Source organism: Pseudophryne corroboree, assembly GCF_028390025.1.
Source record: "Pseudophryne corroboree isolate aPseCor3 chromosome 3 unlocalized genomic scaffold, aPseCor3.hap2 SUPER_3_unloc_22, whole genome shotgun sequence".
Taxonomy (NCBI): Eukaryota; Metazoa; Chordata; class Amphibia; order Anura; family Myobatrachidae; genus Pseudophryne; species Pseudophryne corroboree.
Window position 1 is genome coordinate 668,019 of NW_026967511.1, and position 13,539 is coordinate 681,557.

Sequence of the window (13,539 nt, forward strand, 5' to 3'; positions counted from 1 at the left end):
CCGTAATACCCATTAAACATTATTACACACCGTAATACCCATTACACATTATTACACACCGTAATGCCCATTACACATTATTACACACCGTAATGCCCATTACACATTATTACACACCGTAATACCCATTAAACATTATTACACACCGTAATACCCATTACACATTATTACACACCGTAATGCCCATTACACATTATTACACATGTTATGCCCATTAAACATTATTACACCCCGTAATGCCCATTACACATTATTACACACACCGTAATGCACATTACACATTATTACACACCGTAATGCCCATTACACATTATTACACACCGTATTACCCATTACACATTATTACACACCGTAATGCCCATTACACATTATTACACACCGTAATACCCATTACACATTATTACACACCGTAATACCCATTAAACATTATTACACACCGTATTACCCATTACACATTATTACACACCGTAATGCCCATTACACATTATTACACACCGTAATACCCATTACACATTATTACACACCGTAATACCCATTAAACATTATTACACACCGGAATGGCCATTACACATTATTACACACACCGTAATGCCCATTACACATTATTACATATCCGTAATGCTCGATACATATTATTACACACCATTATGCCCATTACACATTATTACACACCGTAATGCCCATTACACATTATTACACACCGTAATACCCATTAAACATTATTACACACCGTATTACCCATTACACATTATTACACACCGTAATGCCCATTACACATTATTACACACCGTAATACCCATTAAACATTATTACACACCGGAATGGCCATTACACATTATTACACACACCGTAATGCCCATTACACATTATTACATATCCGTAATGCTCGATACATATTATTACACACCATTATGCCCATTACACACCGTAATGCCCATTACACATTATTACACACCGTAATGCCCATTACACATTATTACACACCGTAATACCCATTAAACATTATTACACACCGTAATACCCATTACACATTATTACACACCGTAATGCCCATTACACATTATTACACACCGTAATACCCATTAAACATTATTACACACCGTAATACCCATTACACATTATTACACACCGTAATGCCCATTACACATTATTACACATGTTATGCCCATTAAACATTATTACACCCCGTAATGCCCATTACACATTATTACACACACCGTAATGCACATTACACATTATTACACACCGTAATGCCCATTACACATTATTACACACCGTATTACCCATTACACATTATTACACACCGTAATGCCCATTACACATTATTACACACCGTAATACCCATTACACATTATTACACACCGTAATACCCATTAAACATTATTACACACCGTATTACCCATTACACATTATTACACACCGTAATGCCCATTACACATTATTACACACCGTAATACCCATTACACATTATTACACACCGTAATACCCATTAAACATTATTACACACCGGAATGGCCATTACACATTATTACACACACCGTAATGCCCATTACACATTATTACATATCCGTAATGCTCGATACATATTATTACACACCATTATGCCCATTACACATTATTACACACCGTAATGCCCATTACACATTATTACACACCGTAATACCCATTAAACATTATTACACACCGTATTACCCATTACACATTATTACACACCGTAATGCCCATTACACATTATTACACACCGTAATACCCATTAAACATTATTACACACCGGAATGGCCATTACACATTATTACACACACCGTAATGCCCATTACACATTATTACATATCCGTAATGCTCGATACATATTATTACACACCATTATGCCCATTACACATTATTACACACCGTAATGCCCATTACACATTATTACACACCGTAATACCCATTAAACATTATTACACACCGTAATGCCCATAACACATTATTACACACCATAATGCCCATTACACATTATTACACACCGTAATACCCATTAAACATTATTACACACCGTAATGCCCATTACACATTATTACACACACCGTAATGCCCATTACACATTATTACACACCGTAATGCCCATTACACATTATTACACACCATAATACCCATTAAACATTATTACACACCGTAATGCCCATTACACATTATTACATATCCGTAATGCTCGATACATATTATTACACACCATTATGCCCATTACACATTATTACACACCGTAATGCCCATTACACATTATTACACACCGTAATACCCATTAAACATTATTACACACCGTAATGCCCATAACACATTATTACACACCATAATGCCCATTACACATTATTACACACCGTAATACCCATTAAACATTATTACACACCGTAATGCCCATTACACATTATTACACACACCGTAATGCCCATTACACATTATTACACACCGTAATGCCCATTACACATTATTACACACCATAATACCCATTAAACATTATTACACACCGTAATGCCCATTACACATTATTACACACACCGTAATGCCCATTACACATTATTACACACCGTAATGCCCATTACACATTATTACACACCGTAATACCCATTAAACATTATTACACACCGTAATGCCCATTACACATTATTACACACACCGTAATGCCCATTACACATTATTACATATCCGTAATGCTCGATACATATTATTACACACCATTATGCCCATTACACATTATAACACATCCATAATGCCCATTACACATTATTACACAATGTTATGCCCATTACATATTACATATTATTACACAGCCTTATGCCCAGCGATGGCCATCCCTAGCGGGCAGTGAGGGCATGTACCCAGGTGAGGTGTGAGAGGGGGGCATAACACAGGTAACACAGTGATGGACATCCCTAGTGGGCAGTGAGGGGCATGTACCCAGGTGAGGTGTGAGCGGGGGGGAGACAGGGAGAGGGTATTACACAGGTAACACAGTGATGGCCATCCCTAGCGGGCAGTGAGGGCATGTACCCAGGTGAGGTGTGAGAGGGAGGAGACAGGGCGGGGGGCATTACACAGGTAATGCATCTATGGCCATCCCTAGCAGGCAGTGAGGGGCATGTACCCAGGTGAGGTGTGAGAGGGAGGAGACAGGGCGGGGGGTATTACACAGGTAACACAGCGATAGACATCCCTAGCGGGCAGTGAGGGGCATGTACCCAGGTGAGGTGTGAGAGGGGGAGACAGGGCGGGGGGGGGGGGTATTACACAGGTAACACAGCGATAGACATCCCTAGCGGGCAGTGAGGGGCATGTACCCAGGTGAGGTGTGAGAGGGGGAGACAGGGCGGGGGGTATTACACAGGTAACACAGTGATGGACATCCCTAGTGGGCAGTGAGGGGCATGTACCCAGGTGAGGTGTGAGAGGGAGGAGCTAGGGCGGTGGGCATTACACAGGTAACAGCGATGGACATCCCTAGTGGGCAGTGAGGGGCATGTACCCAGGTGAGGTGTGAGAGGGAGGAGATAGGGCGGTGGGCATTACACAGGTAACACAGCGATGGACATCCCTAGCGGGCAGTGAGGGGCATGTACCCAGGTGAGGTGTGAGAGGGGGGAGACAGGGCGGGGGTGTGTGTATTACACAGGTAACACAGCGATAGACATCCCTAGCGGGCAGTGAGGGGCATGTACCCAGGTGAGGTGTGAGAGCGGGGAGACAGGGCGGGGGGGTGTGTATTACACAGGTAACATAGCGATAGACATCCCTAGCGGGCAGTGAGGGGCATGTACCCAGGTGAGGTGTGAGAGGGGAGGAGACAGGGCGGGGGGGGGAGAGGGTATTACACAGGTAACACAGCGATAGACATCCCTAGCGGGCAGTGAGGGGCATGTACCCAGGTGAGGTGTGAGAGGGGAGGAGACAGGGCGGGGGGGGGGGGGGGGGTATTACACAGGTAACACAGCGATAGACATCCCTAGCGGGCAGTGAGGGGCATGTACCCAGGTGAGGTGTGAGAGGGGGAGACAGGGCGGGGGGTATTACACAGGTGACGCAGCGATGGACATCCCTAGTGGGTAGTGAGGGGCATGTACCCAGGTGAGGTGTGAGAGGGGGAGACAGGGCGGGGGCATTACACAGGTAACACAGCGATGGACATCCCTAGTGGGTAGTGAGGGGCATGTACCCAGGTGAGGTGTGAGAGGGAGGAGATAGGGCGGGGGCATTACACAGGTAACACAGCGATGGACATCCCTAGTGGGTAGTGAGGGGCATGTACCCAGGTGAGGTGTGAGAGGGAGGAGATAGGGCGGGGGCATTACACAGGTAACACAGCGATGGACATCCCTAGTGGGTAGTGAGGGGCATGTACCCAGGTGAGGTGTGAGAGGGAGGAGATAGGGCGGGGGCATTACACAGGTAACATAGAGATGGACATCCCTAGCGGGCAGTGAGGGGCGTGTATCCAGGTGAGGTGATCACTATTACCTCCGTCCTCCTCCCCTGTCACTGGGCATTAGCACCAGCATAGTATCACTCCCCCTCCCCCCTACATCAGTGCCTCCTCCCCTACAGGGGGATCTGTACACATCATACACACACAGCACTGCATCAGGAGGGGGCAGGTGCCATGTTGCTGGCTCCCTATGGGCGCCGCCATGTTGGCTTAGTCTGCGTGAGCAGCAGAAAGTGATGTATACAGTGACTGGGAGGCAGTAGGCAGCTGTCTGTGGGGACTGTCCTGCAGCCAGTTGGAGAGAGATGGCGGGGACTGTGCGGGCTCTCTCCGCGCTCTTCTCCTGTGCGGGCTCTCTCCGCGCTCTTCTCCTGTGCGGGCTCTCTCCACGCTCTTCTCCTGTGCGGGCTCTCCCCGCGCTCTTCTCCTGTGCGGGCTCTCTCCGTGCTCTTCTCCTGTGCATGCTCTCTCCGCGCTCTTCTCCTGTGCGGGCTCTCTCCGCGCTCTTCTCCTGTGCGGGCTCTCTCCGCGCTCTTCTCCTGTGCGGGCTCTCTCCGCGCTCTTCTCCTGTGCGGGCTCTCTCCGCGCTCTTCTCCTGTGCGGGCTCTCTCCGCGCTCTTCTCCTGTGCGGGCTCTCTCCGCGCTCTTCTCCTGTGCGGGCTCTCTCCGCGCTCTTCTCCTGTGCGGGCTCTCTCCGCGCTCTTCTCCTGTGCGGGCTCTCTCCGCGCTCTTCTCCTGTGCGGGCTCTCTCCGCGCTCTTCTCCTGTGCGGGCTCTCTCCGCGCTCTTCTCCTGTGCGGGCTCTCTCCGCGCTCTTCTCCTGTGCGGGCTCTCTCCACGCTCTTCTCCTGTGCGGGCTCTCCCCGCGCTCTTCTCCTGTGCGGGCTCTCTCCGTGCTCTTCTCCTGTGCGGGCTCTCTCTGCGCTCTTCTTCTGTGTGGGCTCTCTCCGCGCTCTTCTCCTGTGCGGGCTCTCTCCGCGCTCTTCTCCTGTGCGGGCTCTCTCCGCGCTCTTCTCCTGTGCGGGCTCTCTCCACGCTCTTCTCCTGTGCGGGCTCTCCCCGCGCTCTTCTCCTGTGCGGGCTCTCTCCGTGCTCTTCTCCTGTGCATGCTCTCTCCGCGCTCTTCTCCTGTGCGGGCTCTCTCCGCGCTCTTCTCCTGTGCGGGCTCTCTCCGCGCTCTTCTCCTGTGCGGGCTCTCTCCGCGCTCTTCTCCTGTGCGGGCTCTCTCCGCGCTCTTCTCCTGTGCGGGCTCTCTCCGCGCTCTTCTCCTGTGCGGGCTCTCTCCGCGCTCTTCTCCTGTGCGGGCTCTCTCCGCGCTCTTCTCCTGTGCGGGCTCTCTCCGCGCTCTTCTCCTGTGCGGGCTCTCTCCGCGCTCTTCTCCTGTGCGGGCTCTCTCCGCGCTCTTCTCCTGTGCGGGCTCTCTCCGCGCTCTTCTCCTGTGCGGGCTCTCTCTGCGCTCTTCTCCTGTGCGGGCTCTCTCCGCGCTCTTCTCCTGTGTGGGCTCTCTCCGCGCTCTTCTCCTGTGTGGGCTCTCTCTGCGCTCTTCTTCTGTGTGGGCTCTCTCCGCGCTCTTCTCCTGTGCGGGCTCTCTCCGCGCTCTTCTCCTGTGCGGGCTCTCTCCGCGCTCTCCTCTGGTGCCGTTGTCCCTAGATTTTCCCGGGAACCCTCAGACCTTATTACTCAGCAATGGCTCCATCACATGCAGCCGTCCCTGCCGGGTTATCCCTGCCAGGCGTGGATCATTGGGTCGACGCTGTCTAGGTCGACAGTAAGTAGGTCGACACTGACTGAAGGTTGACACATGACTAGATTGTTGCTAACTAGACCATGTTGCCGTTTCATACCTGATGACCTAGTCATGCGTCGACCTTCAGTCAGTGTCGACTTAGAGAGGGTTGACCTAAAGACCGGATACCATCCCTGCCATAGTAACGTGCACACCGGGGCGCCAATACCCACAATGCCTCTGGAGGGAATCACACTGACAGGGTCCCCACCTGGGGAGCACATACACACTCCACACAGACAGGGGGTCTGTACACATCATACACACACAGGACAGCATCAGGAGGGGGCAGGCGCCATGTTGCTGGCTCCCTATGGGCGCCGCCATATTGGCTTAGTCTGTGTGAGCAGAAGAAAATGACGTAAACAGAGACCGGAGGGGGGTGGGGGGGGGGGGGGGGCGGGAGGCAGAGGAGGGCGGGGACTGAGCTGCAGCTAATGGGGGAGAGAGTGGGGCGGTACTGTACTGCGGCCAATGGGAGGTAGAGGAGGCGTGGACTGTGCTGCGGTCTATGGGCGGGAGATTGTGTGAGTGACGGGCAATTTCGACCATTGGTGGGAGGCAGGGGCGGGGCTGGCCGAGTGACGGTTTACCGCTGTCAATGGGCGAGGGACTGGGCGGGGCTTCGGCTTATGGAAAGAACAGACGGCGGTTCTGAGTGACGGAAGCTTCGGCCTATGAACGGTAGAGTGAGCGGAACTAGAGGTGAGTGATGGTTGTCTGCGGCCTATGGGCAGTGAGTGGGCGTGTCTATTCCTGGTTGCTGAGTGACTGCGGATGTCCCTAACCATAGACCCGGAAATACTGCCCCGCCCACTTCCTGTACACAGTGCTCCGTCACCGGTCTCCTCTGCTGCTGCCGCCTCCTCCACCAGGTGACCCCCCAGTTGCACCCCCTTACTGACTGCCCCCTGCCTGTCATACCCCCCACCTCTGCTGCCCCCTGCCTCTCATACCCCACTCCCCTGCTGCCCCCTGCCTCTCATACCCCCTTCCTCTGCTGCCCCCTACCTGTCATACCCCCCACTCCCCTGCTGCCCCCTGCCTCTCATACCCCCCACCCCTGCTGTCCCCTGCCTCCCATACCCCCCTCCCCTGCTGCCCCCTGCCTCTCATACCCCCCACCCCTGCTGTCCCCTGCCTCTCATACCCCCTTCCTCTGCTGCCCCCTACCTGTCATACCCCCCACCTCTGCTGCCCCCTACCTGTCATACCCCCCACCTCTGCTGCCCCCTGCCTCTCATACCCCCAACCCCTGCTGCCCCCTGCCTCTCATACCCCCATCCCCTGCCTCTCATACCCCCCTCCCCTGCTGCCCCCTGCCTCCCATACCCCACTCCCCTGCTGCCCCCTGCCTCTCATACCCCCCACCCCTGCCTCTCATACCCCCTTCCTCTGCTGCCCCCTACCTGTCATACCCCCCACCTCTGCTGCCCCCTACCTGTCATACCCCCCACCTCTGCTGCCCCCTGCCTCTCATACTCCCAACCCCTGCTGCCCCCTGCCTCTCATACCCCCATCCCCTGCCTCTCATACCCCCCTCCCCTTATGCCCCCTGCCTCCCATACCCCACTCCCCTGCTGCCCCCTGCCTCTCATACCCCCTTCCTCTGCTGCCCCCTACCTGTCATACCCCCCACCTCTGCTGCCCCCTGCCTCCCATACCCCACTCCCCTGCTGCCCCCTGCCTCTCATACCCCCTTCCTCTGCTGCCCCCTACCTGTCATACCCCCCACCTCTGCTGCCCCCTACCTGTCATACCCCCCACCTCTGCTACCCCCTGCCTCTCATACCCCCTGCCTCTCATACCCCCATCCCCTGCCTCTCATACCCCCCTCCCCTGCTGCCCCCTGCCTCTCATACCCCCAACCCCTGCTGCCCCCTGCCTCTCATACCCCCATCCCCTGCCTCTCATACCCCCCTCCCCTGCTGCCCCCTGCCTCTCATACCCCCATCCCCTGCCTCTCATACCCCCCTCCCCAGCTGCCCCCTGCCTCTCATACCCCCCTCCCCTGCTGCCCCCTGCCTCTCATACCCCCATCCCCTGCTGCCCCCTGCCTCTCATACCCCCATCCCCTGCCTCTCATACCCCCCTCCCCTGCTGCCCCCTGCCTCTCATACCCCCCTCCCCTGCTGCCCCCTGCCTCTCATACCCCCATCCCTTGCTGCCCCCTGCCTCTCATACCCCCATCCCCTGCCTCTCATACCCCCCTCCCCTGCTGCCCCCTGCCTCTCATACCCCCATCCCCTGCTGCCCCCTGCCTCTCATACCCCCATCCCCTGCCTCTCATACCCCCCTCCCCTGCTGCCTCCTGCCTCTCATACCCCCCTCCCCTGCTGCCCCCTGCCTCTCATACCCCCATCCCCTGCTGCCCCCTGCCTCTCATACCCCCATCCCCTGCTGCCCCCTGCCTCTCATACCCCCCTCCCCAGCTGCCCCCTGCCTCTCATACCCCCCTCCCCTGCTGCCCCCTGCCTCTCATACCCCCATCCCCTGCTGCCCCCTGCCTCTCATACCCCCATCCCCTGCCTCTCATACCCCCCTCCCCTGCTGCCCCCTGCCTCTCATACCCCCCTCCCCTGCTGCCCCCTGCCTCTCATACCCCCATCCCTTGCTGCCCCCTGCCTCTCATACCCCCATCCCCTGCCTCTCATACCCCCCTCCCCTGCTGCCCCCTGCCTCTCATACCCCCATCCCCTGCTGCCCCCTGCCTCTCATACCCCCATCCCCTGCCTCTCATACCCCCCTCCCCTGCTGCCTCCTGCCTCTCATACCCCCCTCCCCTGCTGCCCCCTGCCTCTCATACCCCCATCCCCTGCTGCCCCCTGCCTCTCATACCCCCATCCCCTGCTGCCCCTGCCTCTCATACCCCCATCCCCTGCCTCTCATACCCCCCCTCCCCTGCTGCCCCCTGCCTCTCATACCCCCATCCCCCTGCCTCTCATACCCCCCTCCCCTGCTGCCCCCTGCCTCATACCCCCCCTCCCCTGCTGCCCCCTGCCTCTCATACCCCCATCCCCTGCTGCCCCCTGCCTCTCATACCCCCATCCCCTGCCCTGCTCTCATACCCCCCTCCCCTGCTGCCCCCTGCCTCTCATACCCCCATCCCCCTGCTGCCCCCTGCCTCTCATACCCCCATCCCCTGCCTGCTCATACCCCCCTCCCCTGCTGCCTCCTGCCTCTCATACCCCCCCTCCCCCTGCTGCCCCCTGCCTCTCATACCCCCATCCCCTGCTGCCCCCTGCCTCTCATACCCCCATCCCCTGCTGCCCCCTGCCTCTCATACCCCCATCCCCTGCTGCCCCCCTGCCTCTCATACCCCCCATCCCCTGCTGCCCCCTGCCCCTCTCATACCCCCCTCCCCAGCTGCCCCCTGCCTCTCATACCCCCATCCCCTGCTGCCCCCTGCCTCTCATACCCCCATCCCCTGCTGCCCCCTGCGTCTCATACCCCCATCCCCTGCCTCTCATACCCCCCTCCCCTGCTGCCCCCTGCCTCTCATACCCCCCCTCCCCTGCTGCCCCCTGCCTCTCATACCCTCATCCCCTGCTGCCCCCTGCCTCTCATACCCCCATCCCCTGCTGCCCCCTGCCTCTCATACCCCCATCCCCTGCCTCTCATACCCCCCTCCCCTGCTGCCCCCTGCCTCTCATACCCCCATCCCCTGCTGCCCCCTGCCTCTCATACCCCCATCCCCTGCTGCCCCGTGCCTCTCATACCCCCCCCTCCCCTGCTGCCCCCTACCTCTCATACCCCCCTCCAGTGCTGCCCCCTGCCTCTCATACCCCACTCCCCTGCTGCCCCCTGCCTCTCATAACCCCCTCCCCTGCCTCTCATACCCCCCTACTCTGCTGCCCCCTACCTCTCATACCCCCCCTCCTCTGCTGCCCCCTACCTCTCATACCCCCCCACCTCTGCTGCCCACTACCTGTCATACCCCCCACCTCTGCTGCCCCCCTGCCTCTCATACCCCCCTCCCCTGCTGCCCCCCTGCCTCTCATACCCCCCTCCCCTGCTGCCCCCTGCCTCCCATACTACCCCCCTCCCCTGCCTCTCATACCCCCATCCCCTGCCTCTCATACCCCCCTCCCCTGCTGCCCCCTGCCTCTCATACCCCCATCCCCTGCTGCCCCCTGCCTCTCATACCCCCATCCCCTGCTGCCCCGTGCCTCTCATACCCCCCCTCCTCCCCCTGCTGCCCCTACCTCTCATACCCCCCTCCAGTGCTGCCCCCTGCCTCTCATACCCCACTCCCCTGCGGCCCCCTGCCTCTCATAACCCCTTCCCCTGCCTCTCATACCCCCTCCTCTGCTGCCCCCTACCTCTCATACCCCCCTCCTCTGCTGCCCCCTACCTCTCATACCCCCCCACCCTCTGCTGCCCACTACCTGTCATACCCCCCACCTCTGCTGCCCCCTGCCTCTCATACCCACCCTCCCCTGCTGCCCCCTGCCTCTCATACCCCCCCTCCCCTGCTGCCCCCTGCCTCCCATACCCCCCTCCCCTGCCTCCCATACCCCAATCCCCTGCTGCCCCCTGCCTCTCATACCCCCCTCCCCTGCTGCCCCTGCCTCTCATACCCCCCTCACCCTGCCTCCCATACCCCCCATCCCCTGCTGCCCCCTGCCTCTCATACCCCCCCTCCCCTGCTGCCCCCTGCCTCTCATACCCCCTCCCCCTGCCTCCCATACCCCCATCCCCTGCTGCCCCCTGCCTCTCATACCCCCCTCCCCTGCTGCCCCCTGCCTCCCATATCCCCCTCCCCTGCCTCCCATACCCCCCCTCCCCTGCTGCCCCCTGCCTCTTATACCCCCCTCCCCTGCTGCCTCCCCTGCCCTCTCATACCCCACTCCCCTGCTGCCCCCTGCCTCTCATACCCCCCACCCCTGCTGTCCCCTGCCTCCCATACCCCCCTCCCCTGCTGCCCCCCTGCCTCTCATACCCCCCACCCCTGCTGTCCCCTGCCTCCCATACCCCCCTCCCCTGCTGCCCCCTGCCTCTCATACCCCCCACCCCCTGCTGTCCCCTGCCTCTCATACCCCCTTCCTCTGCTGCCCCCCTACCTGTCATACCCCCCACACTCCCCTGCTGCCCCCTGCCTCTCATACCCCCCACCCCTGCTGTCCCCTGCCTCCCATACCCCCCTCCCCTGCTGCCCCCTGCCTCTCATACCCCCCACCCCTGCTGTCCCCTGCCTCTCATACCCCCTTCCTCTGCTGCCCCCTACCTGTCATACCCCCCACCTCTGCTGCCCCCTACCTGTCATACCCCCCCACCTCTGCTGCCCCCTGCCTCTCATACCCCCAACCCCTGCTGCCCCCTGCCTCTCATACCCCCATCCCCTGCCTCTCATACCCCCCTCCCCTGCTGCCCCCTGCCTCCCATACCCCACTCCCCTGCTGCCCCCTGCCTCTCATACCCCCCTTCCTCTGCTGCCCCCTACCTGTCATACCCCCCACCTCTGCTGCCCCCTACCTGTCATACCCCCCCCACCTCTGCTGCCCCCTGCCTCTCATACCCCCCATCCCCTGCCTCTCATACCCCCCTCCCCTGCTGCCCCCTGCCTCTCATACCCCCAACACCTGCTGCCCCCCTGCCTCTCATACCCCCATCCCTGCCTCTCATACCCCCCTCCCCTGCTGCCCCCTGCCTCTCATACCCCCATCCCCTGCCTCTCATACCCCCCTCCCCTGCTGCCCCCTGCCTCTCATACCCCCCTCCCCTGCTGCCCCCTGCCTCTCATACCCCACTCCCCTGCTGCCCCCTGCCTCTCATACCCCCCACCCCTGCTGTCCCCCTGCCTCCCATACCCCCCTCCCCTGCTGCCCCCCTGCCTCTCATACCCCCCACCCCTGCTGTCCCCTGCCTCCCATACCCCACTCCCCTGCTGCCCCCTGCCTCTCATACCCCCTTCCTCTGCTGCCCCCCTACCTGTCATACCCCCCACCTCTGCTGCCCCCCTACCTGTCATACCCCCCACCTCTGCTGCCCCCTGCCTCTCATACCCCCTGCCTCTCATACCCCCATCCCCTGCCTCTCATACCCCCCTCCCCTGCTGCCCCCTGCCTCTCATACCCCCAACCCCTGCTGCCCCCTGCCTCTCATACCCCCATCCCCTGCCTCTCATACCCCCCTCCCCTGCTGCCCCCTGCCTCTCATACCCCCATCCCCTGCCTCTCATACCCCCCTCCCCTGCTGCCCCCTGCCTCTCATACCCCCCCCTCCCCTGCTGCCCCCTGCCTCTCATACCCCCATCCCCTGCTGCCCCCTGCCTCTCATACCCCCATCCCCTGCCTCTCATACCCCCCTCCCCTGCTGCCCCCTGCCTCTCATACCCCCCTCCCCTGCTGCCCCCTGCCTCTCATACCCCCATCCCTTGCTGCCCCCTGCCTCTCATACCCCCATCCCCTGCCTCTCATACCCCCCTCCCCTGCTGCCCCCTGCCTCTCATACCCCATCCCCTGCTGCCCCCTGCCTCTCATACCCCCATCCCCTGCCTCTCATTCCCCCCCTCCCCTGCTGCCTCCTGCCTCTCATACCCCCCTCCCCTGCTGCCCCCTGCCTCTCATACCCCCATCCCCTGCTGCCCCCTGCCTCTCATACCCCCATCCCCTGCCTCTCATACCCCCCTCCCCTGCTGCCCCCCTGCCTCTCATACCCCCCTCCCCTGCTGCCCCCTGCCTCTCATACCCCCAACCCCTGCTGCCCCCTGCCTCTCATACCCCCATCCCCTGCCTCTCATACCCCCCTCCCCTGCTGCCCCCTGCCTCTCATACCCCCATCCCCTGCCTCTCATACCCCCCTCCCCTGCTGCCCCCCTGCCTCTCATACCCCCCTCCCCCTGCTGCCCCCTGCCTCTCATACCCCCCTCCCCTGCTGCCCCCTGCCTCTCATACCCCCCATCCCCTGCTGCCCCCTGCCTCTCATACCCCCATCCACTGCCTCTCATACCCCCCTCCCCTGCTGCCCCCTGCCTCTCATACCCCCATCCCCTGCTGCCCCCTGCCTCTCATACCCCCATCCCCCTGCCCCCTCCTCATACCCCCCCATCCCCCTGCTGCCCTCCTGCCTCTCATACCCCCCTCCTCTGCTGCCCCCTGCCTCTCATACCCCCATCCCCTGCTGCCCTCCCCTGCCTCTCATACCCCCATCCCCTGCTGCCCCCTGCCTCTCATACCCCCCATCCCCTGCTGCCCCCTGCCTCTCATACCCCCATCCCCTGCTGCCCCTGCCTCATACCCCCTCCCCAGCTGCCCCCTGCCTCTCATACCCCCATCCCCCCTGCTGCCCCCCCCCTG

The 13,539-nt window shown here is 59.5% G+C and overlaps 1 protein-coding gene across 2 annotated transcripts in view; it reads left to right on the forward strand.

The window, feature by feature from the left end:
• Window positions 1-7,012: 7,012 nt before the first annotated feature.
• LOC134983726 (zinc finger protein 605-like) overlaps window positions 7,013-13,539 on the forward strand; it is a 52,043-nt gene continuing 45,516 nt past the window's right edge. For both annotated transcript variants that reach the window (XM_063949372.1, XM_063949373.1), the window contains exon 1: window positions 7,013-7,116. In XM_063949372.1, the coding sequence (XP_063805442.1) occupies window positions 7,019-7,116 (98 nt within the window). In that variant the 5' untranslated portion in view covers window positions 7,013-7,018. The remainder of the gene's footprint in view (window positions 7,117-13,539) is intronic.